At 43.6% G+C, this 23,300-nt stretch overlaps 1 protein-coding gene across 16 annotated transcripts in view; it reads right to left on the bottom strand.

Moving 5' to 3' along the window:
* Positions 1-23,300, bottom strand: part of PTPRS (protein tyrosine phosphatase receptor type S) — a 600,160-nt gene that overhangs the window by 427,768 nt on the left and 149,092 nt on the right. For all 16 annotated transcript variants that reach the window (XM_040417715.1, XM_040417713.1, XM_040417721.1 and 13 more), the window contains exons 4-5: positions 17,955-18,096; positions 15,246-15,434 (exon numbers count right to left, since the gene is read on the bottom strand). In XM_040417715.1, coding sequence (XP_040273649.1) covers positions 15,246-15,434; positions 17,955-18,096 — 331 coding nt within the window. The remainder of the gene's footprint in view (positions 1-15,245; positions 15,435-17,954; positions 18,097-23,300) is intronic.

Raw genomic sequence — 23,300 nt, 5'->3', positions numbered from 1 at the left:
TGAGATGACATGATGAAGGGCTTTTAATGTCAGCTAACACTCATGTAAATAAGACTCGTCAGAATTCACATAATGCCCTATTTGCATGTGATAGATAAGATATGAATGGATCGCTATGCTATTTTTATTAAATGCTGTCTCCAAGGCCTCATTCCAAGGCCTGAGGCCTGTTTTCCCTGACCATGCGCAGTGATTAACAATTCTCCCACTGTCTAAGGCTACATTCACACAAACGTATTTTGTTTCTGTGTCCGCTCTGTTTTATTTTTGCGGATTGGATGAGAACCCATTCATTTAAATGGGTCGGCAAAAAAATGTGGACAGCACACTGTGTGCTATCCGCATCTGTATGTCCGTTCTGTAGCCCCGCAAAAAAATAGAACGTGTCCTATTCTAGTCCGTTTTGCGGACAAGGATAGGCATGGTTACAATGGATCAGCAAAAAAAAAAGGATGCCATACAGACATCATCCGTTTTTTTTTTTGCGGACCGCAAAACACATACGGTCGTGTGAATGTAGCCTAAGCATGATACAGAGGAAGCTGTCAATCAGAGAAGAATACTCATCTGTAAGATCCTCCCCTTTATTAGGGTAGCATATGAGCCCCGACTGTGAGGCCAAGTTTTCGTGCTGCGGCAGTCTCACTTGGCTGAGGTTTTCAAATAGAATGCTAACTGACCACATGATTTTGACGGCAATACTATTACTACAGTTTTGTCCATAAAAGCACCCGACCATTAAAGAGGACCGTCACATCTCCTGACGTGTCTGTTTAGGTAATACCAATTCTGGAGCATCTATTCTTACCACTCTATGCTGTGCAGTTACTTTTATTAATTAAAAATGACATGTCCGGAGAGGTTACAAGTCCTCTTTATATTAACAAATTATTAATGGCCTTGTGGTTTTGTGGGTAATACTGCGTTTATTAATATTTTTTGGAACAAATATTGTAACTTGCAATAATTGGAACCTGAGACCGCAACTCTGAAGAAAACCAATCATCCCAACATAATAAAAAATTTGGATTAAAGAAATATAACCACAGTAACACTGATAAAATAATTCCTTATATAAAATACATAAAAACCTACTGCAAGCTGGTGTGTCACTTTATCTGTAGAGGGCAGGAGCTCGTTCCGGGCCCTGTTTAGTACACAGTAAAAATAAAAGGAAGCCACGCTTGCTTGGTGTCTAAAAGATTACCTAGTAGTCATATAGGTAGGAAGCAGTACATGTAGTACTGTACTCACAGAGTGGCTATGACCAGCCTCTCACCACATGTGGTCCAGTAATACAGCTCCCAATGATTCCCTCCACGTTCTTGCAATTTGATCACAGAAGTTGTGCCAGTGAAATGCTAGTGCTGACTTGCTGGATATATGGACTGCAGGTCAGCCCGGTCCATGGCATAGTTAAATGTGATTTTACGTTATAATGAGCCAGAAACATGGAATGGACCATTGTACATTGGACATCTTGGAAACTGATGCTATTGTAAATGGAGAGGCCACTGTATTGCAACTTTGTATATTACACTGCCAAACCTACACAACCAATAAATTACTAGGTTTATAGAAGAAGCTTGTATATCAATTGTGATTGATCAGACGAGGATCAAGCAAAAAAAATAAAAATATCTGTTTTGTCATCAACAAGATTAGATTACCACAATGTTTATTCAATTATATATGTATAAACAGTTTGGAAAGGGAAAAGAGCCAATAACCACAGCTATCTACTAAGTTATAAGGATATATAACACAACAGACAGACAGATAGACATGAGATGATAGAGATAGATAGCTAGATAGCTATGAAATAGACAGATACACAGACACTGATAGACAGATTTCAAATAGACAGACAGATAGATAGTCAAGGAAAAAGCAGCACCATATAAGCGATAAAAAATATTGTCATAGGCAGCACTCCCAAGAATTCAAGTGAACAAACAATTAATCTTTATTGACCCATGTGGTAGAGATGTTTCAGCATCTCCAAGGACTTTGTCAAGCAATGTGACAGTGTCCAAACAGAATATATACTGTATATATTGAGTTTGAGAATTACTTTATTTAATTAAATGCAATCAAAGTAGAAGTTGCAATATAATATTACATGAATGTAAGTGTGCGGTGTCATTTAACATAGAAGCATAGCTCCCAACTGTTCCGGTTTCGACGGGACAGTGCTGGTTTTTCACCACTCTCCCACCTTCCCAGGTGGTTGCCTTTATGCCCCGCTATGCCCGCCTTGCCCTATATATAGGTGGTAAGAGTGCTCTGTTAATGGCTGATACCAGCTACTAGTAAGAGCTGAAAGATCTGTGATAACGTCACTCTCGTGTGATCATTGCAGGATGGAAGGAGCTCAGCAATGAAGAGAAGTGATGATGAAGGACCTGTGATGACATTACCATCATGTGATCAATGAAGGAGGGGCGGCGCTCAGCAGTGGAGAGGCAAAGAGGTGGTGAAGCACCTGTGGTAACGTCCTGTGACATTAGTGGACTGTGCTCTGTATGGAGGAGAAGAAAGTGAAGAAGCATGGATTTAATGTAAGCACCAGGAAAATGCTAGGAGTTGGAGTTGTCTCCTTTTATGCCTCCTCCCTGTAATGTCCTCTAATATCACATAAAAAAGGCCTGGACATGCTTGGAGTTGTTCTCTCCACTTATGCTTTCTCCTACTGTAATGTCCTATGATATCACATAATAACAGTTCTTTCCTCTTATTCCTGCTCCCTGTAATGTCCAATAACAAACCCTTGGAGCCAGGGGTGAAAGGTTTTAAAGATCACAAGTAGGCACCATGTTTGGTTAGTAAAGCAGTGATTTTATGTTCTGGGGTGGATTGAGAACTTAAAGTGGTCCCATGTTCTAGGAAGGTCCAAATTGACACAAAGCAAGGTGAGCAGTACCTTAGTGCAGTACAAAATACCACCCTGCAGAACCAAATACCACAGTACAGCACAAAGTACTGCTGCCTCTGCTGCAGTATTCAACTGCATCACCGTCCTGAGGATGGTGATACAGTTGAATTCAGGAAGGGACCTATGGCCGCCAGCAAAGTACATAAGTACCTAATGTTCCTAGTATTAATTAAGACTGAGGATCAGATCATTTTGTACCCAGCCGGTGGCCATGAGGGGGGCTCAGATGGCCCCTTGGTCATAGATCCCCCCGGGAAATTTCCCTGTATGGTCTATGGATAGTCGGCCCCGTTTATGCTGTAGATTTGTAGTGTAATCTAGATGACACACACATTTCTATGCATATGTGCATTTCTACACCCAAACAACCAAAAAACAATTTCTAACAGTGTTTTTTTGTGTGGATTGATGCGGCTTTGCCATAGATCTCACCCTTCATTATAAAAGAGTAAACCCAGCAGCTAAAATAACAAACATAATTGACAAGCTGCGTATTTCTAAATCTGCACAGCAGGTCAATTTCTGAACGGAAAATATCTGCAAAGTGAACATGAGATTTGTTTAATCTCATACACTTTTGTTATTGTATTACGCTGCATTTTTTCTGCATGAGGAAAAGCATGTATGTTCTACTCTGTGTGCAGGTACCATATGGTTTCCTTTCTGTGTGTTGTATCGTCACCTACTGTCCCGGGTATGATGTCCTCCTTTTTGGGGTTATGGTCTAATTGGCCACCCTCCTGGCAGTACACAGACTGTAATAATGACTACTACCAGATGAGGCTCAGGCCATAATGGGTGTCTGTAATCCATCACAGCGAGGGCCTCATTCGCCACCATTCCTACAGCAGGTGCGATGCAGTGACACTGCCTGCTGGACTACATAGAAGAACGCACGGGCTGAGGATCATCTCCAGCCTGTCCTTGTCTACTCATCCCAGCAGGTGCAATTATGTCACTGTGCATTGCGCCTGCTGAAGACAGAGGGAGGTGGTCCATTCATCGTAGGAACAGGGCTAGGTTAGGGAGGAGTACTAATGTGTGGGGGCATCAAAGGTGTGCACTACTGTGAGGATGTACTAAGGGGGCATAACTACTGTGTGGGGGCACTAAGAAGGCATAACTACTGAGTGGGCGGGTTTTCGGCAAGTGTAGGCAGTCTTGATTAGCCTGGGAGGGGGGTTGCGGGGAAGTTGATCAGGATCAGCCTTTTCTATTTATGTCTGTGAGAGAGGATCTGATTCATGTGCAGAAGAAGGTGGGCCAGGATCATAATCATGCTTGGCTCTTCTGGCCCGCCTCTTCTGCAATCTACACAATCTGGTTCATTACTGTGAGCATCTTCCACAAGGCAGCAACCACAGATGTTGTGTCCGAAGACACTTGTTAGTGATGTCAGAAAAGCATCCAATCACATGTAAGTGATACTCCAAGCACAAGGAGGAACACTAGGTGGAGACATTCAGTGAAGCTGCAGTAGCCATTTTGTTGAAGGCTGTGTGTATGATTATGCTCATTCTGTCAGGACCCCGAGATCTAGTGTCTAATCTGGAGTGTGATCTAGTAACACGTATTATTATTAGAGCCTAAGGGGCATAACTACTGTGTGGGGGCACTAAGAACGCACAACTACTGTGTGAGGGCACTAAGGGGGCACAGCTAATGCAAGGTGGCACTAAAAGGGACATTCTACTGTAAGGGGGCCTTGTACTGTAAGGATAACAAAAGGAGGCATTCTACTGTACAGGGGCACTAAAAGTGGCATTCTACTTTAAGTGGACACTAAATAGGACATTTTTATTGTTAGCGGACACTAAAAGGGCCAGTCTACTGTGTAGGAGCATTCAACTGTGTTGTGGCACTAAGGGGCATATCTACTGTGTAGGGCACTAAAGGGGGCATTCTACTGTGTTGGGGTACAAAGGGGGGATTCTATTGTAAGGGGGCACTAAAGGGGACACTCTACTGTAAGGGGGCACTAAAAGGGACATTTTACTGTAAGGGGAAACTAAAAGGGAGATAAACAGGATTATGAAATAGGAAAGTGTGGCGAAACTAACCTCGCCACTGGGTTTTGGAGGGGCCTGGTTGCCAGCCTCTTGCCCCAGGATTATGGGCCCTCTCATCCACCCATGCTAAACTAAAACCCCATGGCTATTTGTGTTTGTGGCATCTGAGCCCTGTTTGGATATTTTGAGCGCTCAGATCCAAGCCATGTGGGGATATGTTAAATGTCTATGTTACTGTAATGGTTGGGACATTGTATATTTAAATAGTGATGTCTGTCCTATTGTCCCCACGTGTGTATTGGCGATTTCCCTTTGTCCTGAGAGATAATTGACTTACTCCTCGGTTGTTTCCAGGACAGAAGAAGACATTGTGTATTCTCCTGCCTGTGATAATTACATCAACCCATTGTGTAAGGTAATTATATCACAGGCAGAGGGGAGGATTTTGTGTGGGAGTGTTTTACTGTATTGTACGTGTTTATTGGTTGTTTTTTACAAAACCCTGTGGGTGGTACTAATGTGTACCAATGTTATATAAGATCAATAAACACACAGCTATGGGTGACCACTGCTTGACCCTCAACACGGAGCCTCGTCTCGTTCTTGGGGGGATTCACTGTATGCTGTTAGAGACTGATTGCTAAGAGTGTAAGCCGCTTGGGTGCATTTCCTATTCGTCTGCTAGCAGCTATTCGTGAGGTTCCGTTCAGAGTTTGGAGCATTCCCTTGTATGGCGTTACAATTGGTGGCAGCAGTGGGATACGATGAGGAAGACCTGGATGGCCGGGATGCATTAAGGAAAGGCATCTGGTACCAGGCCCTGGATAATGTACAATACCAGCGAGGCGAGAGTCTCCCCAGTGAAGAGCAGCGATTGCAGAAGCAAGTGGCCCTGTGGATGCCCTTCCTGGGAGAGCAGCCCCTGGAGAAATGGGTGAAGGAACTAGAGCACCGGGTATGGCAGGAGCTATGGCTGGAAGATGCCTACCAGGCGCTCTGGTGGTATATGGCACAGTATATACCCTGGACAGCTGAGCATGACAAGCCAGAGGGAGAGGAGTTTGATGGTCCTGGCTTGTTATGGGAGTCCTTTGCAGAGCCTGACTTCGGGAGCACTGCACAGTCCAGACTTCAGGACATTTTCTATGAGAGGGAGGCTAGGCAGAATTGGGATGACCCCCATGAGGTAGAGAAAGACCTGGCTCACCTAGCAACCCTGGAGTGGGAACTGGAGCAGGACTACCGAGATCTCTTCCACTCCATTGGGAAGGCTCAGTGAGAGAGCAGAGTGTCAGACCCTGGTCCAGAGCCCTTCAGCTGGGAAGATATTGTGGAGGTTTACTGGGAAGAACCCCAGGTGGCCGTTGGAGATGGGACCGAGGTCTCTCCACTGCTCCTGCAGGGAATTGGGAGCCCAGTCTCTATTCCCCAGCGGCAGGCTGAGTTACAGGGGGCAGAGACAGTAGGTCCTGTCCCCCAGCGGCAATGTGATATGCAGGGAATTGGGAGCCCAGTCTCCATTCCCCAGCGGCAGTGTAATCTACAGGGAATTGGGAGCCCAGTCTCTATTCCCCAGCGGCAGTGTGATATGCAGGGAATTGGGAGCCCAGTCTCCATTCCCCAGCGGCCGTGTGATCTACAAGGAATTGGGAGCACAGTCTCTATCCCCCAGCGGCAGTTTAACGCACCAGGGGGAGACAGTAAGCCCCACAACAGTGCAGATGGGACCATGGTCTCTGCACTCACAGCACAGGGGGTAGGGACAGTCGGAGCTGTCCCCCAGCAACAGAGCTGTTTAGCCAAAGGGGAGACAGTCGGTCTCCCCCGACAGCAGCATGGTGGTCTATCTAAAGGTGAGACAGTCGGTCTCTCCCTACAACAGCAGAGCGGTGTATCTAAAGGGGAGACAGTCGGTCTCCCCCTTCAACAACCAGGCTCCAACCAGGCTACTTCCGTGGTAGCGCTGGCACCAGGGCAGAGTACCGCTGGTCTCTGCCCACTCAGCAAACCACCAAGGCAGTCTACCAGTCCCCCACACAGCCATGGTGAGGCACCTGGACAAGTTTATCCCTTGCTCAAGTGTAGTAACCATTTATTGTGGGTGGGCTGTACTGCTGTTTCTATTTTGTGGGTGGGCTGCTGGACTAACAAGGGCACTGACCGGCAGAAGGTCAGATACCCTGTTAGTCTGTTTGGAAAAGGGGAGATGTGCGGCAAAACTAACCTCGCCACTGGGTTTTGGAGGGGCCTGGTTGCCAGCCTATTGCCCCAGGATTATGGGCCCTCTCATCCACCCATGCTAAACTAAAACCCCATGGCTATTTGACTGTGTTTGTGGCATCTGAGCGCTGTTTGGATATTTTGAGCGCTCAGATCCAAGCCATCTGGGGATATGTTAAATGTCTATGTTACTGTAATGGTTGGGACATTGTATATTTAAATAGTGATGTCTGTCCTATTGTCCCCATGTGTGTATTGGCGATTTCCCTTTGTCCTGAGAGATAATTGGCTTACTCCTCAGTTGTCTCCAGGACAGAAGACATTGTGTATTCTCCTGCCTGTGATAATTACATCAACCCATTGTGTAAGGTAATTGTATCACAGGCAGAGGGGAGGATTTTGTGTGGGAGTGTTTTACTGTATTGTACGTGTTTATTGGTTGTTTTTACAAAACCCTGTGGGTGGTACTAATGTGTACCAATGTTATATAAGTTCAATAAACACACAGCTATGGGTGACCACTGCTTGACCCTCAACACGGAGCCTCGTCTCGTTCTTGGGGGGATTCACTGTATGCTGTTAGAGACTGATTGCTAGGAGTGTAAGCCGCTTGGGTGCGTTTCCTATTCGTCTGCTAGCAGCTATTCGTGAGGTTCCGTTCGGAGTTTGGAGCATTCCCTTGTATGCCATTACAGAAGGGTATTCGATTGGAACAAAAAGAAAAAAACAACAAAGAAAGCAATACCAAAGACGCACTAGGAGTGAATACTGGACTACAGATTCACATTCAAGCGCATCAGATGATCCAACTAACCATAATGAGCAACCTGACCTAGAGTCTAGGAAACACCCTTTAGGAGCAACACCAGAAGAAGCCGCAGGAAAGCAAGGAAACATCAGGAAATCAACTTGAAAGAAGAAGCAAGTGTCTTGGAGGCAGTAAATCCAGTCAAGGGACAGGAATTTAATAAAAGTACTGTTGTAAATCTAACTAACTATGAATTGACGCCGGACTGCACCTCTGTCCTTGAAAAAGGGCTGGGATACAGCCTGGTGGAGCAATTTGATGATGTGAGCTTTCAGATCAATATGTTTAAATCTGTACGCAAACTCCATTTACACAAGATGTTCAATAATGTACCTCAAGTAGTGAGTGATAAAAAAAACCAAGGTGAAATACCTGTTAACATAGTCCCTTTAAGTTTTAATATCTCAACAAAATTTAATGAAGAAGAAAGATTGTGTTTGGAGTTGCTAACAGATACACTTTGTCCCCCATTGTCGGCTGGTGGGACCGTGGATATTTTCCACCAACAAGTTTTAAAAGAAGTTAAAGCACTTATATATCCATGTTCATGGGATAATATAAGTAAAAAAGAGAGAGAAGCGCTTAAATGGATTCATGCTCAAGAAGACTTGGTGGTGAAACCGGCCGACAAAGGGGACAATGTGGTTCTTATGACTAGACAATACTATGTTGAGGAATCATTGAGGCATTTAAAAGATGAAAATACCTTCGAAAGTATACACAGTGACCCGATAATAGTGATACAACACCAATTGAAAAATCTTGTCCTAAAGTATGTGAAGAGAGATTTTATCTCGAATCGCATGGCAGAAAAATTAATACCTCAATTCCCCACTAAGCTTTCGTGGTACTTTCTGCCCAACATACATAAGTCGCCGAGCCGACCCCCTGGCCGTCCTATAGTGTCGGGGATCGGCTCGGCAACTGAACCTCTGTCCAAATATATTGACTGGTTTTTGAGACCAGTGCTAAAAAATGCCCCTGCAAATATGAGAGACACTAATGACTTCCTATTGGCATGATAGGAATTTCAGTGGCAGGGGGAGTATAATTTGGTCTCCTTAGATGTAGAAAAACTTTATACTCGTATACCACACAGAGCAGGGATCAGGGCAGTAATGGATGTGTTGGGCAATACCGAAAAGAGCAATTTGTTTTGCCAATTTATTAAAGAAGGTTTAGAATTTATTCTTGCTATGTATTTAAATTTGGAGAGCAGTGGTATAAACAAAAACACGGTACGGCCATGGGGACACCAGTGTCATGCACTTTTGTGAATATATATCTGGCAAGGTTCGAGGACAGCATTATTTTTTCAGTGGATAATCCATTCTTGTGTCATATAAAAACATATTTGAGATATGTCAATGTTTTTGTAGTGTGGTCAGGAAATGAGTTACAATGTGCTGAGTTTGTAACCTATTTAAATGAAAAGAACGATATGAATATGAAGTTTACCTAGATTTATGGCAATCAAACTTTGCAGTTTCTGGATGTGGCTGTCGTGGTGAGGGGCGTCGAGTTGGTCACAGAGGGCTATCGTAAGCCCACGGCGACCAACTCCTTGCTGCACCACGACAGTTTTCATCCTATGAGTGTAAAAAAATCTGTTCCTTATGGCCAATTTATTAGGCTAAGAAGAATAAATAGTACAAAAATGGGTTACAAAACACAAGCTTTAGAAATAAAGGAAAGATTGTTGGAGAGAGGTTAACCGAGTGAAGCCCTTGAATCAGCTTTGGAGACAGCTGGAAAAAAAGGGGAATAACAAAAGAAAAGGGAATAATAGGGGAGACCAAAAAAGATTAGTTTTTTCCTTTAGCTATAGTCCGATGGCAGAAAATATACGTAAAATAATACAGAGTAATTCGGACATCTTGAAAAGAGATAGTAGCCTAGAAGAGTATATTAAAAACAGACCGATAATAACATTCAGAAGAAGCCAGACTATAAAAGGCATGCTGGTGAGGAGTAGATAGGTAGAAAAGAGGAATAAAAATTGGTTACAAGACAGGAGACCAAAAGGAAATTTTAAATGTGGAAACTGTGCCTTCTGTAGGTATGCTCAAAATAAAATCCTGCTTTTTGGGGGCATATACCATAAAGTTGATAGGTTTATAACTTGTAAAAGTACGTACATGGTATATCTGGTAATGTGTCAATGTGGACGTTTTTATGTGGGTAAAACCATGTAGATGTATCTATGAAAGGTTTAGAGAACATTTGAATTCGGTAAAATCTGGTAAGGGAAGCACACGGGGGAAATACAAACTGTTTACGTTTTTCAGGTATTGAATATGTACCTCCTCCTCCACAAGCTGGTGATAGGCACCGCCTGCTGTTACAAAAAGAGGCTAGATGGATCATCCGAACAAAAGCATTAGGTCTATTAGGCTTAAATGATAAAAATGACCTCAGCGTTTTTCTTTAAAAAACATGAATATTTGTGTCAGAGCTCATTTGATTACTGTTGCTTGTTTTTAAATGCGAGATATACACACTATAGTATATATGCTGCATTGCGATGAATCAGTATTTTTTGATTACCATGATAATGGTGCAGAGCAGCATATAAAATGAGCACCTGTGGGACGCGATTACGTCAGTGGCCAGAAGAAGCACAATTGCGCGAAACGGCCGTCGTCTTTGACTGCATGGAAGTTTGTCCGCCCCTGCCACACATGTATATGTCTGTTTAGAAGAATAAAGGACTTTTATACGACAAATGGTGAGTGCCGCCTTAATTATATACTCTACATTTGAGAATTATTAAGGACTAATTACGGGCAGAGCACCACATGGATGTTTCACACGTATCACAGGATTGCCCATGTATTTGAAAGCCTGATGTTTAGGCAGTGCCGCCGCGTTCTACTCTTTTGGTTGAAACTAAAAGGGACATTCTACTGTAAGAGGGCACTAAAAAGGACATTCTATTGTAAGGGGCACTAAAAGGGACATTCTACTGAAAGGGAGCATTAAAAGGGACATTATACTATAAGGGGGCACTAAAGTTGTCATTCTACTGTAAGGGTGCACTAAGGGGGCATATGTACCGTGTGGGGCACTAAAAAGGGCATTCTTCAGTGTGGGGTACTAAGGGAGCATTCTACTCTGTGGGGGTACTACTATGTGGGGCATTAAGGGAGCATAATACTGTGTGGGTGTAAAGATAGACATTGGGCAGAGGCATGGCTTAGCACCAAAAAGATTTGCCGTGGCTCGCTGTTGAGGAAGGGTTGAGACGTATGCATATATACCCATACATGCATGCAATCACGTGCGGCCATGTATGGTATATATGCATACATGTACTACCGCATCCTGGGATGATGTGCACAGATGTGCCAAGCATCTGTGCGCGTTTGCCCATGGGTGCCCACAGGGACTCATGGTGGCCCCTGTGGGAAATATATGCACCCTTAGCATATATACTGTGGCCCCCTTTTCTATATATATATATGTATATGTATTTCCATAATCCCCCTTTATAATATGTATAGGGCAGTGGCCCCTTGTATACATGTGTATACATATTAGGATATGTATACATGTATATAACTGGGCCCCTTATGCCCCCTGATGTGTGTGTATTTGTCCCCTATGTTGGTGTATACATGTGTATGGATGTGCCCCATGCATCCATACACATATATAGATATATATTATATGATATTCCCCCCCTCCATACATCTGAAACCAGATGCATCGGTGTGAATGTCCCCCAAGCATTCACACAGATGCAATCTGGTTGATTGTATCAGAATGACCAGACTAAGGTCTGGTCATCCTGATAACTTCAAAGGACTCAGATTCCACAGAATCTGAGCCCTTTGATATAATTGTCACCAGCGCCGCTGGAGACAATTATGCATGATAGAAGGAGAGGAGGTTTCTCCCCTTCTTCTATTATGCGCATTCCGGCAGCGAAATTAACATCTCGCTGGCCGGAATGCTAAATACCACAGGCGGGAGATCAAAGGCTTCCCCCGCCTGTTGGTATGAAAGCGCAGCCCCGATGCGCTCGTTCAGGAGACGCACGGGCCGGCGCAGTGACATCATCTCACTGCGCCGGCCCACGTGTCTCCAATAGTGGTGTGCGCGCGTGCGCGCGCGCGCCACCCTGTGGGCGGTGCGGCAGTGCGGGCCGTGGGATATAAATATCCCACGGACCCAGCACTGGGGTAGAAGAGCCGTGCCGCCCCCCCGCCGCTGAAGGAGATCCCCCTTAGACGAACGAGCGACCCCTGGACCAACGAGCATCAATCCTAAGTATCCATATACCCTCCGGACCCCCCTGCATTACCCTCCGGACCCCCCTGCAATATACCCCACTACTCTCTCTCCCTATATACCCCCTACCACTCTCACCACTATATACCCCCCTATTACTATATATACCCCACTATATACCCCACTACTCTCTCTCCCTATATACACCATACCACTCTCTCCCTATATACCCCCTACCACTCTCACCACTATATACCCCCCTATTACTATATATACCCCACTATATACCCCACTACTCTCTCTCCCTATATACACCATACCACTCTCACCACTATATACCCCCCTATTACAACTCTCTCTCCCTATATACCCCCTACCACTCTATATATATACCCCACTACTATCCTCCCCTGGTAACCCTATCCTCCCCTGGTAACCCTATCCTCCCCTGGTAATCCTATCCTCCCCTGGTAATCCTAACCTCCCCTGGTAATCCTATCCTCCCCTGGTAATCCTATACTCCCCTGGTAATCCTATACTCCCCTGGTAATCCTATACTCCCCTGGTAACCCTATACTCCCCTGGTATACTCCCCTGGTAACCCTATCCTCCCCTGGTAATCCTATATACCCCTAATAACCCTTTAATGCTTTGAGGTCGGCTTACACCCGTGTAAGACCACCGTCAACCTTCGTCTACCCCATAGGGACAGTTTATAGTACTAGGTGGGTGGGCTGTTAATATTGAATGTGTGTATCGTATAGTTAGTTTATGGGTGGAATTGGGAACGTGTAGTGTAGTTGAGTACTGTATAATTAGTGCTGTATTGTTAGTGTATTGCGCAGTGTATTGTTAATAAATACTGTTATATTTGTATCTATCTGTGTAACGTGTAGTTATTGGCAATAGTTAGTAAGGCGCATGCAGCTAGTGTAGTGATCAGTGTAAGGCATAGTGAAAATATTGTTATTGTTATATAAAGGCATAAATAGGCGGAGTTATCAATAGCTGACTCCTCCTATTTATGAATATTAATTACCGATATTTACACAAATATTGGTGATTAATATTCCCCCTTTACACTCGCTACGCATGGCGCCAATATTGTCCCTCCTTGGACTCTTTAAAAGTTTGGAGGTATGTAGAATGCAAATCATACATTGAACAATAAATTGTGCCAAAACTATGAAGTATATATATATATATATATATATATATATATATATAATACCGTCATCAAGCGAGACAGCACTTGTGTGTCCCTGGGGATCACATAAATAGCCTTGTCAGGTTGTCACTCAGCTTCTGCGCATGTCAGGAAGGAGAATGGAGGCTGGAGCTACACTAATCTCTGAGAGCATGTCATACATGAGCATTAGAGAAAAGTCCATAATATGATTCAAGCTCAGATCAGCCAATCGCTGGAGAGGTTAGGTAGGACTTGGCAGTTAGGGCACCATAAAACTGATGCCAGGTTTGTTTTAAATTTGTTCTCTGCTCTGCACTGATGAGTGGTATTCACCCCAAAACAGCTGTCTGCGGATAAACTACTGGCTTAACTACAATCCTAAATTATGTCTAAAGGCCTGTTTTAAAGGGTGAACATTGCCTTATAGCAGGGGTAGGCAACCTTTGGCACTCCAGCTGTTGTGAAACTCCCAGCATGCATACTTGCTCTGCTCTTCTCAGAACTGTCACAGAAATGAATAGAGCATGCTGGGAATTGTAGTTTTACAACAGCTGGAGTGCCGAAGGTTGCTGACCCCTGCCTTATAGAATAGCTTCCTTGTATCAGGTAGCACTAGAGGTTCAGTATCCTCTGAGGTCCAATTAAAGCCTGGCCACCTACTCTATGAGTGGGAGAAACAGGCCTTGATCTGAAGACAAGGATCAATAATCAGGTACACAATCAGAAACAAACATCTAGAGAGTTATTTAGGCTGAGTTCACATCACCATTTATTTTTCTGTTCATCTAATCCATCAGAACAGAAAAAGAAAGAAAAACGGATCCTGTAAAAAAAAACGATCCTGAGCATCAGTTATGCACATTTGGCACTGTTTGAGCCATTTCCATCTGAAATCTGTTGTATAATTTATTATATAAAGTATAAGCTATTTTAAAGTGCATGTTGGACGTTAATGGTGACTTGATTCCACTTTTGGATTTTGAAACAGGATCCTTACTGAGTGTGAACTTGACGGCACTGTTAACATGATCTTTATAGTTATCTACACACTAGCAATAAAGCCAGTTGTGTCAAAAAATACAAAGACGCTAGAACGCGTTGTCCCCTAATCACTGTGCCACTTCAATGCCACTACTCTGTCCTCTGGTTATGCCATGAGTGTCACCTAGGTATACCACCACTCTATCCCCTATATACATCGCTGTCTCCTGGGTATACCACTACTCTATATGGTATCATTGTCCACTGTCCCTGCACCAATTTCACAGGTTGTTGTTTTTTTGTGGTTTTATAGATTTTTGCACTCCCCCCTCAAAAGCAACCTGATCTCCACACACACACTACCAGAGTACACTACTCAATACACCTTTTCCTGTAGTTGAGAAGTAGAGGGGGAAGAGGGGTATTGCATAGTGGACTCCACCAGTGCGTTCTGCCTCATTTAAAAAGATTTTGGCAACACGGCTTGCCTTTTATATATTAGTGTGATATAGTACAGGGAGCACATCCTAGAGATGTATAATGTAAAACCAATCAGAGCTCAGATTTCATTTTTTACACTGCTCTGGTAAAATGAAAGCTGTGCTGTGATTGATTGCTATGGGCAACAAACTGTTTTTCTCTTAGACAAAACCCTCTCTCTTTTCTCTCTATTATTATTGGACACTGTCACATTGCTTGAGAAAAGCCCCGGGAAGGAGCTGAAATGTTGCTACTACAAATAAAATCATTGGGAGTGCTGCCAGTTTTTATTCTTTAGATACATAGACAGATGAATGGATAGCTTTGCACTGGTTAAGGTTCTACATTGTATGTTATATCGTGCATTTCCAGTACAATTTTTCCTCTTACCCGATCTTAATTGTTTGATTCTTCCTTTACTAGCTGCAGGATCTACTGGGAGAAAGTCTTTGAACCAGGTTATTTCCGGATCTGGATTTCCACTGGCCGCACACAACATGGTAGCTGTTCTTGTACGTTCTACAACCTTGAGCTGTGGACCCATATCAATATTTGGAAAGCCAGGGGGGAGTTGGTCCTCTGTGCAAAAAGATCATTAAACATAAGAAAACCAGTCCATGTTGTATAAATATTATCTTTGTGCTAATAATATAACTATACTACAGAGTGAGAAGTACTTAGGGCAGGAGAGTGGCTTAGTGTTTAGCACTGGGCTCCTTTGTTAGAAATCAACATGGGCGAGGGGGAGTTGGGGGGGACTGGGAGACTTAATAAAGGTTTATTTGATGCAGTGTTATTGACGTGCTGATTTGGATAAAGTAGGATTGATTAAAAATGTATTGATATCCTATTGTCATATAATGTACGGTTAATCTGAATAATTGGCTGTATGTAAAACCTTTAATAAAAAGGATCTGATTCAAAAAAGAAATCAACATGGGTAACGTCTTCTTGGAAGTTACAGATTCTCGACATGCGTCTCAAATGTGCTGTAGTGTTCTTTGTATTTGTGTGACCGAGAAATTATACTGTGAGCCTAACTAGCCATAGAGACTAGTATGTGTCATAAAGCACGGCAGGCTATGCTGGCGCTACATACTGTGTATACTGTAAGTATCAAGAAACAAAAAACACATTAAAAAGGGTATGACCAATACAATTGGCATTCTAAAAAAGAAGACACTAGTAGAAAAAGAGGGCACAAATAGGAAGACTGGGGAAAGTACGTGAATAGAGATGAAGACGCAAAGATAGAGAATATAGGAAAGAGAGGAGACATACAATGCTGCTTTGGTATTGCAGTTAAATCCATTTAGTTTGACTTAAAGTTGGAGTGGTGTTGTTTCTGGAATAATGAAAAGGCATCTACAACCTGCCTATTCCACACAGAACAGATGACAATGCTGTATGTGTACTCTGCCAGACAGTAGACGAGGGGCAGAGATTGGGCATGATGGGCTTCATGTTTGATCCTTTGTTCCTGTGACGTGTGTATCAGCAGCTTATTCCCCTCTCTCCATTAAAATAAGATGCATGGTTTAAGATAGATGTGGAATAAAACAGTTCATGGAGTGAACATTCAGTTGGCAACTAGGTTTGGTATTAAAATGGCCTTTGAAATTGTGGATCCAAATTCAGATTTTACATATTTATTAATGAGATTTGTAAAAGCCTCATTCATATTTTTCATCTTATTAGTCCCTAGTTTTTTTTATCCCTATTGTCTTCAACTGGGAAAAATATTTGTGGCTAAAACTCTTCAATTTTCGCAATACGGTTTTCTATAAATTATTCCCTTAAAAAATAACCTAAATATGGCACTAATTATGGTAAATCTATATGTATTGATAAGTGACTGTAATTTTAGGCCATCAGTATCAGATTAGTGAGGTCCGATACCCAGCACCCCCACCGATCAGCTGTTAGCTTGTTGCTTCACTGACACAACTCCATCCATTGTGTAATGATGCAGCACTGCTTCCATTTACTGCTGTGCAGTGGGGGTGCCATATATTATTTCCTTAGCTCTAAATATAGCTATAATACACCCATGACAAGAATCGTGACACACAGGGATAAAAATACCCAATCATTGCATATACCGGGAAATAAGTGTGGAAGATAACAGTAAGGTAAAAAGAAAAAAGTACAGTACTATCAGGTAATCTATTACCAAAAGCTCAGAGTAAACAATTGCTGACCATACAAATTAGATCTATGTTGAGTGAACCTGCCAATTTTGTTGTGGTTCTGACGACCATCTAATGTGGAGGGGGTCTGCTGTCTGCTTGGATGGATTTCAACTGCCCAATCCTTATAAAGGGCATCTGTCATTTGTACCTATGAAACTGGCTGACCTGTTGCATGTGCGCTTGTCCCATATTCATATGTGCACGCATTGCTGAGAAATATAAAGTTTTAATATATGCAAATGAGCCTCTACACATTGGGGGCATTTCCGTTACACCTAGAGGCTCAGCTCTCTCTGCAACTGCTGCACCCTCTGCACTTTGATTAACAGGACCAAGCAGTAAAAACATCATTACTCCTGGACATGTCAATTAAAGTGGAGAGGGTGCAGCAGTTGCAGAGAGAGCAGAACCTCTAGGTGTAACGGCAACGCCCCCATTGCTCCTAGAGGCTCATTTGCACATATTAAAACTTCATTTTAATCAGCAACGCGGGCACACAGGAACATGGGACCAACACAGAGGTCTTCAGCTGCCAAGCGCACATGCAACAGGTCAGCCAGTGTCATAGGTACAAATCTGCTGTCCTCAGAGACATAAGCTGCTGCCAGTGTTTTATGGCAGTGGCTTTATCCATTCTCCCATTCTGCACAAATACATGCTTGGCCACTCACTGGTTGTGCAAACAGCTCAAATGTACCTGCAAATATGTGTGCAAACCTCTCTGGAAATATATGTTAAACACTGTCCATATGATCATTGTGAAAAAAGGTGAGCCCGACCACAGAAGTGTGGAAGAATGGAAGATGCACAGTTTTCTCTATGACAAGACAGATTTGATTTGTAGCCATAGGGCAAACATTCACAAACAGTAGAAGAGAATAATGTCAGTCATACGCTGCCTTTGTACCTCTCAAGACAGTGAGTTTGGCACTGACTGTAGCTTCACCATGAATGTTCTGAGCCACACATTCATACACATTTTCATCCCGGGGCGTCCGCAGAGGCTGAATTCGTAGAACTGCTCCAGCTCCCTCATCAAACTCTATTGTCTGAGGGGAAAGAAAACTGGTTAAAGCTTTGAATCTAGAAATGGAAGACAACAACTTAAAGGAAACACAACACTGAACATGCAGTTTAATCTGGAGCTGAGGAAAATGGATGTATAGCTAGCAGAGAAAAGATTCACCATAACGATGTCTTTATTCATTTGCTCATTCTGAACTAAGGAGTTTAGTTACTGTTTAACTCTTTGACTGACAGCCTTCTTGCATAAGTGAGTATAGACAGATAACTATAGCTATTAGTCAATAAATAGGACCACCCACTGCACTCCCAAGCCATAAATGAGTTCAAATGAATAAAATACACGTGGTACTGACCCCCCCCAAAAAAAAAATATATATAGCAATCTGCACAGCAAATCCTGCTCTGAAGCCTGAGACTGACAAATCAGACTGCATGTTCAGAGTGACGGACTCCCTACAATGAGATGAAAAAAAAACATTTCTTGCAGTTTGTTTAAACTGATGATCTATCCTCTGCATAGATCATTAGCATCTGATCAGCGGGGGTCCGACACCCGGGACCCCGCCGATCAGCTGTTTGAGAAGGCAAACAAGTGAATGGAGCTTAGCCACGTCCATGGCCAGTTGATACTAGTCATGACGTCACTGCGGTAAACATTGAGAAGGCCACTGCACTCCTGGAGCGCCGCTGCCTTCTCAAACAGCTGATCGGCGGGGCTCCCAGGTATCGGACCCCCACCCATCAGATTCTGATCTATGCAGAGGATAGATCATCAGTTTAAACAAACTGCAGAACCCCTTTAATTTAGGATATATTCAGACATGCCACATTTGTTGCAGAAATTGCTGCATTTTAATATTAGTTCCATTCATGAATTTATGCATGTCCCATTCAAATGAATGAGACACTTGCAGAAATCTCTGCAACAAATCTGCTGCTTGCAAATATATGCTAACAACTTGGACACAGCAAGCACACACAGCAAAGCGTGAACACAGACTGAATTCTTAATTAAAGGGGTTGTCCCACAAAAATAGTATACATTTTTCAAACCAGCACCTGGATCTGAATACTTTTGTAATTGCAAGTATTTAAACATTTAGCATAGCTACTAAGTTATTCAATAAAATGTATCTGTATAGCACCACCTACTGTTTATTCTTTTCCTCATCACTCTGTCCACCATGCTGAGGGGGATTCACATGCTCAGTTCCAACTTTCAACTGCCACCAGCCATATATTCTGTTAGAAGCTGTGACAGTTACAGGCAGTGGCGTACCTCCAATGGAGGCAGACCACCCCCTAATTACACTTACATAGCTAGCTGTGAAAACGATAAGAAATGATGTGGAGAAGGACCTTAGGACATTCTAGGAGTTTTAGTTCTCTGTTCTTTTACCCCTCCATGTATTGCCCTCTAATTTTCAGCAATAACTTGGTCATGATGAGACTTGTAGTTTTTTTGTCACTATCATGATGTTCTGCACCATCTGAGGTGTGCATTAGGCTTTGTTCACATCTGCGCTAACGAAAATTCTGGTAGTGCAGGATCTAGCATATCACAGACAGCAAGATCTGACGGATCCCGCTGACTATGATGAGATCTGATGGGTTTCCATCATGGACCCTGGCAGGCTGTAACATTGTGTCCAGCATTTATAAAATCATCTGCAACTGAAGCCCCTAACACAGATGTGATCAAAGCCTTATGTTGTCTGTAGCATCAGATTATCATGTTCTGCAGCAGTTGAGGTGTGTATTATGAGGTTCTGCAGCAGCTGAGGTGTATATTATGATATTCCGCAGTAACTGAGGTGTGTAATGAGGCTCTGCAGCTGCTAAGGTCCAGGCTTGTCCAGGCACTGTTCCTCTGCCAGCACAAGTCGCACTGTGTCCTTACTGACTGGTCTGGACCTGATCTGATCCAGCAGTGTCCAGAATCTGGTCCAGAGATATGGAGGTCTGCCAGAGACCACCATGACTGCGCTCTGCCACAGTGTCAGCCTCCTCCAGAAACACAGCAGTAAATCAGTATGGGGTAGGTTGAAACAGCAGTAGGCACAGTTCATGGGGGAGGGTATGGCACTTTTATACTGTATAATAAGTAGCAGGCACAATCTATGAGTGAAGGATGGTACACTATAAGGCCACAGTTCATCGGGCAAGGCTAGGTTCAAACTTGCAATCAGATTTCGGTATTCTGTTATAAAAGCAGAATCCAAAATCTCTGGATCTTGTATATGCTGAGCACCCGCTGGATCCCATTCACAAAAATGGGGTCAGTCGGTATCCAGCGTGAGTACAGGTAGTTTGCCCCTGTGCATGTAACATAGGGGGTACTATGTGTGGCTCATAAGACTGCAGCCGTAGCGCAGTTCATGGGTGGGCTGTGAGATTGCACACAAAGTTCACGGTACATGACAAGACTGCAGTAATTCATGATGATGGGCGAGGGGAAGCGGCTGGTAAGTTTGTAGTTGTCCATGATGGGGAAAGGGAAGTCTGCCGATAAGAATTTAGACTTGCAGTGAATAAATGGTTGGGTGGTGGATGAGAAGATTGAATTGTACATTTCTTTCTTTGTTGGTGAAAACAGGCGGGCAGGTAGTACCAGGGGCTAGGTGTGGGTAGTGGGAGGGATCAGGGGCAGGGCATGGGGCCCCAATTCAGTTTCTTGCTATGGATCCCAATGATTTCTATGGACACCCCTGGTTACGGGACACATTCCCTAAGAAAGGACACTCCACCTGAGCTCCTGAAAAAAATCTAGCAGAGCAATAGGCGCAGAGAATGGATCAATGTGAGGTCAGGACTAGTTATAGCTTTGTTACAAAAAGATTGCCATGTATGATATGATGACTGATTTTAATTTTTTACATTAATCATGGGTTAACCCCTTTAAAGATCCCTTTATACTACCCGATGTTAGGGAAGATTATCGCTAACAAGTGTTCGTACGAATGCTCATTAGTGAAATCTGCCTTTGTAAAGGTTCAACTGATTAACTGCGAAACGCTTGTTCATCGGGTAACAGGATTGTTGATGCACATTCTGGTAACTAAAAGTTATCCCCCATCAACTGGATAGGTGATAACTGATTGGTGGGAGGTCCGAATGCTGGAATCCACTGACCCTGAGAGCGTGGGTCCCATACCCCCTTCCTAATGCCCTGTCAATCTTGCACCTGCACAGTTGCTCAGAGTAGTGGCGCAAACACAGAGGCTCTGTTGCTGCTACCTGAGCAGCGTGGGTGCCAACTGTGCGTATGTTGCTATACTTTCTGGGTGCAACCAGACATGAGTGGCACATGCATAGTCGGCATCTGTGCTGTTTAGACTGCAGCAGCAGAGCCTCTGCACTTGGGCCGCTACTGAGAGCAATGCCCAGGCATGAGATTGATAGGGCCAGGAAGATGTCTGGCCTCCTCAATCAAGAAGGAGGGGGAGTCTCTTGAGCAACACAAGGCCAGCCCCTCGTTGCTCAAGGAGGCTAATTTTTTTAAGAATTCTATTAGTACAAATTGATTTGCTCATCACTAGAGTTGAGCGAACCCGAACTGTAAAGTTCGGGTTCGTAACGAACTTTAGGGTTTTCGGCACCCGAACAGTTACATAAAAGTTCGGGTTCGGGTTTCGGCGATTTTTATGGCGCTTTTTGAAAGGCTGCAAAGCAGCCAATCAACAAGCGTCATACTACTTGCCCCAAAAGGCCATCACAGCCATGCCTACTATTGGCATGGCTGTGATTGGCCAACTGCAGCATGTGACCCAGCCTCTATATAAGCTGGAGTCACGTAGCGCCGCCCGTCAGTCTGCTCGGATTAGTGTAGGGAGAGGATGCAGCTACTGTGAGGGAGAGATCAGGGAGAAATCTCATCAAGAACTGGTTTATGTACTCAGCGATCTACCGAAAAAGTGTTTTGTGGGTGCAGTGCACAATTTTTTTAAGGAAAAAAAACACAAATGCAATAGCACTCTGCAACCAGCACTCCGCCCTGCCTCCATGCTGGTTGTTGAATGAGGCATTGGTGTACATTTTGGCCAACGCGTAATAAGCCACTCACCACGTCAAGGTCGCCTCTATGAGTGGTCCCTAACACTAGTTCCTACCTGTTTATGGGCCATGACAGCCACACAAAGTCCAGGGAGCGCAGGTACAGCATGAACGCCAGGCACACTCTGCTTTTAACCCCGTCCGGTGCCGTTACAGCTTTCATCGGATCCGGGGCTGTCATGGCCCATAAACAGGTAGGAACTAGTGTTAGGGACCACTCATAGAGGCGACCTTGACGTGGTGAGTGGCTTATTACGCTTTGGCCAAAATGTACACCAATGCCTCATTCAACATCCAGCATGGAGGCAGGGCGGAGTGCTGGTTGCAGAGTGCTATTGCATTTTTGTTTTTTTCTTTGAATATGTATTTCGCCATAGCGATGTGCACCTGCATATAGGGTTGTGCTGACTGAATCCCCCACACTATTTTTTTAAGCCTGCCCTGAGCCAACTACTGCTGAAAACGAACTTTTTTTTCTTCAGTTAGTCAATATCAATACATGATCGGCAGCCATTTTATGCAATGATAGTGCACCAGCATAGGCTATCTGCAAGTCCAGAAATACAGCTTTGGCATACTGGGGTGAAAAAACCCTCTAATATACTGCACATCTGGGATTAGACAAGCATAAGTCACTGTCACATTTAGGACAGAAATACAGCTTTTTGGTTACTGGGGTGAAAAAACCCTCTAATATACTGCACATCTGTGATTACACATGCATAAGTCACTGTCACATTTAGGCCATAAATACGGCTTTGGCATACTGGGGTGAAAAAAGCCTCTAATATACTGCACATCTGTGATTACACGTGCATAAGTCACTGTCACATTTAGGACAGAAATACAGCTTTTTGGTTAGGGTGAAAAAACCATCTAATATACTGCACATCTGTGATTAAACGTGCATAAGTCACTGTCACATTTAGGACAGAAATACAGCTTTTTGGTTACTGGGGTGAAAAAACCCTCTAATATACTGCACATCTGTGATTACACGTGCATAAGTCACTGTCCCATTTTGGACAGAAATACAGCTTTTTGGTTACTGGGGTAAAAAAAGCCTCTAATATACTGCACATCTGGGATTACACTTGCATAAGTCACTGTCACATTTAGGTGAGAAATACAGCTTTTGGGTTACTGGGGTGAAAAAAGCCTCCAATATACTGCA

The sequence above is a fragment of the Bufo bufo genome, chromosome 2, assembly GCF_905171765.1.
Source record: "Bufo bufo chromosome 2, aBufBuf1.1, whole genome shotgun sequence".
NCBI classification, from domain to species: Eukaryota; Metazoa; Chordata; class Amphibia; order Anura; family Bufonidae; genus Bufo; species Bufo bufo.
Note: the sequence above shows the minus strand (reverse complement) of the source record. Positions and strands in the feature narration are given on the sequence as shown.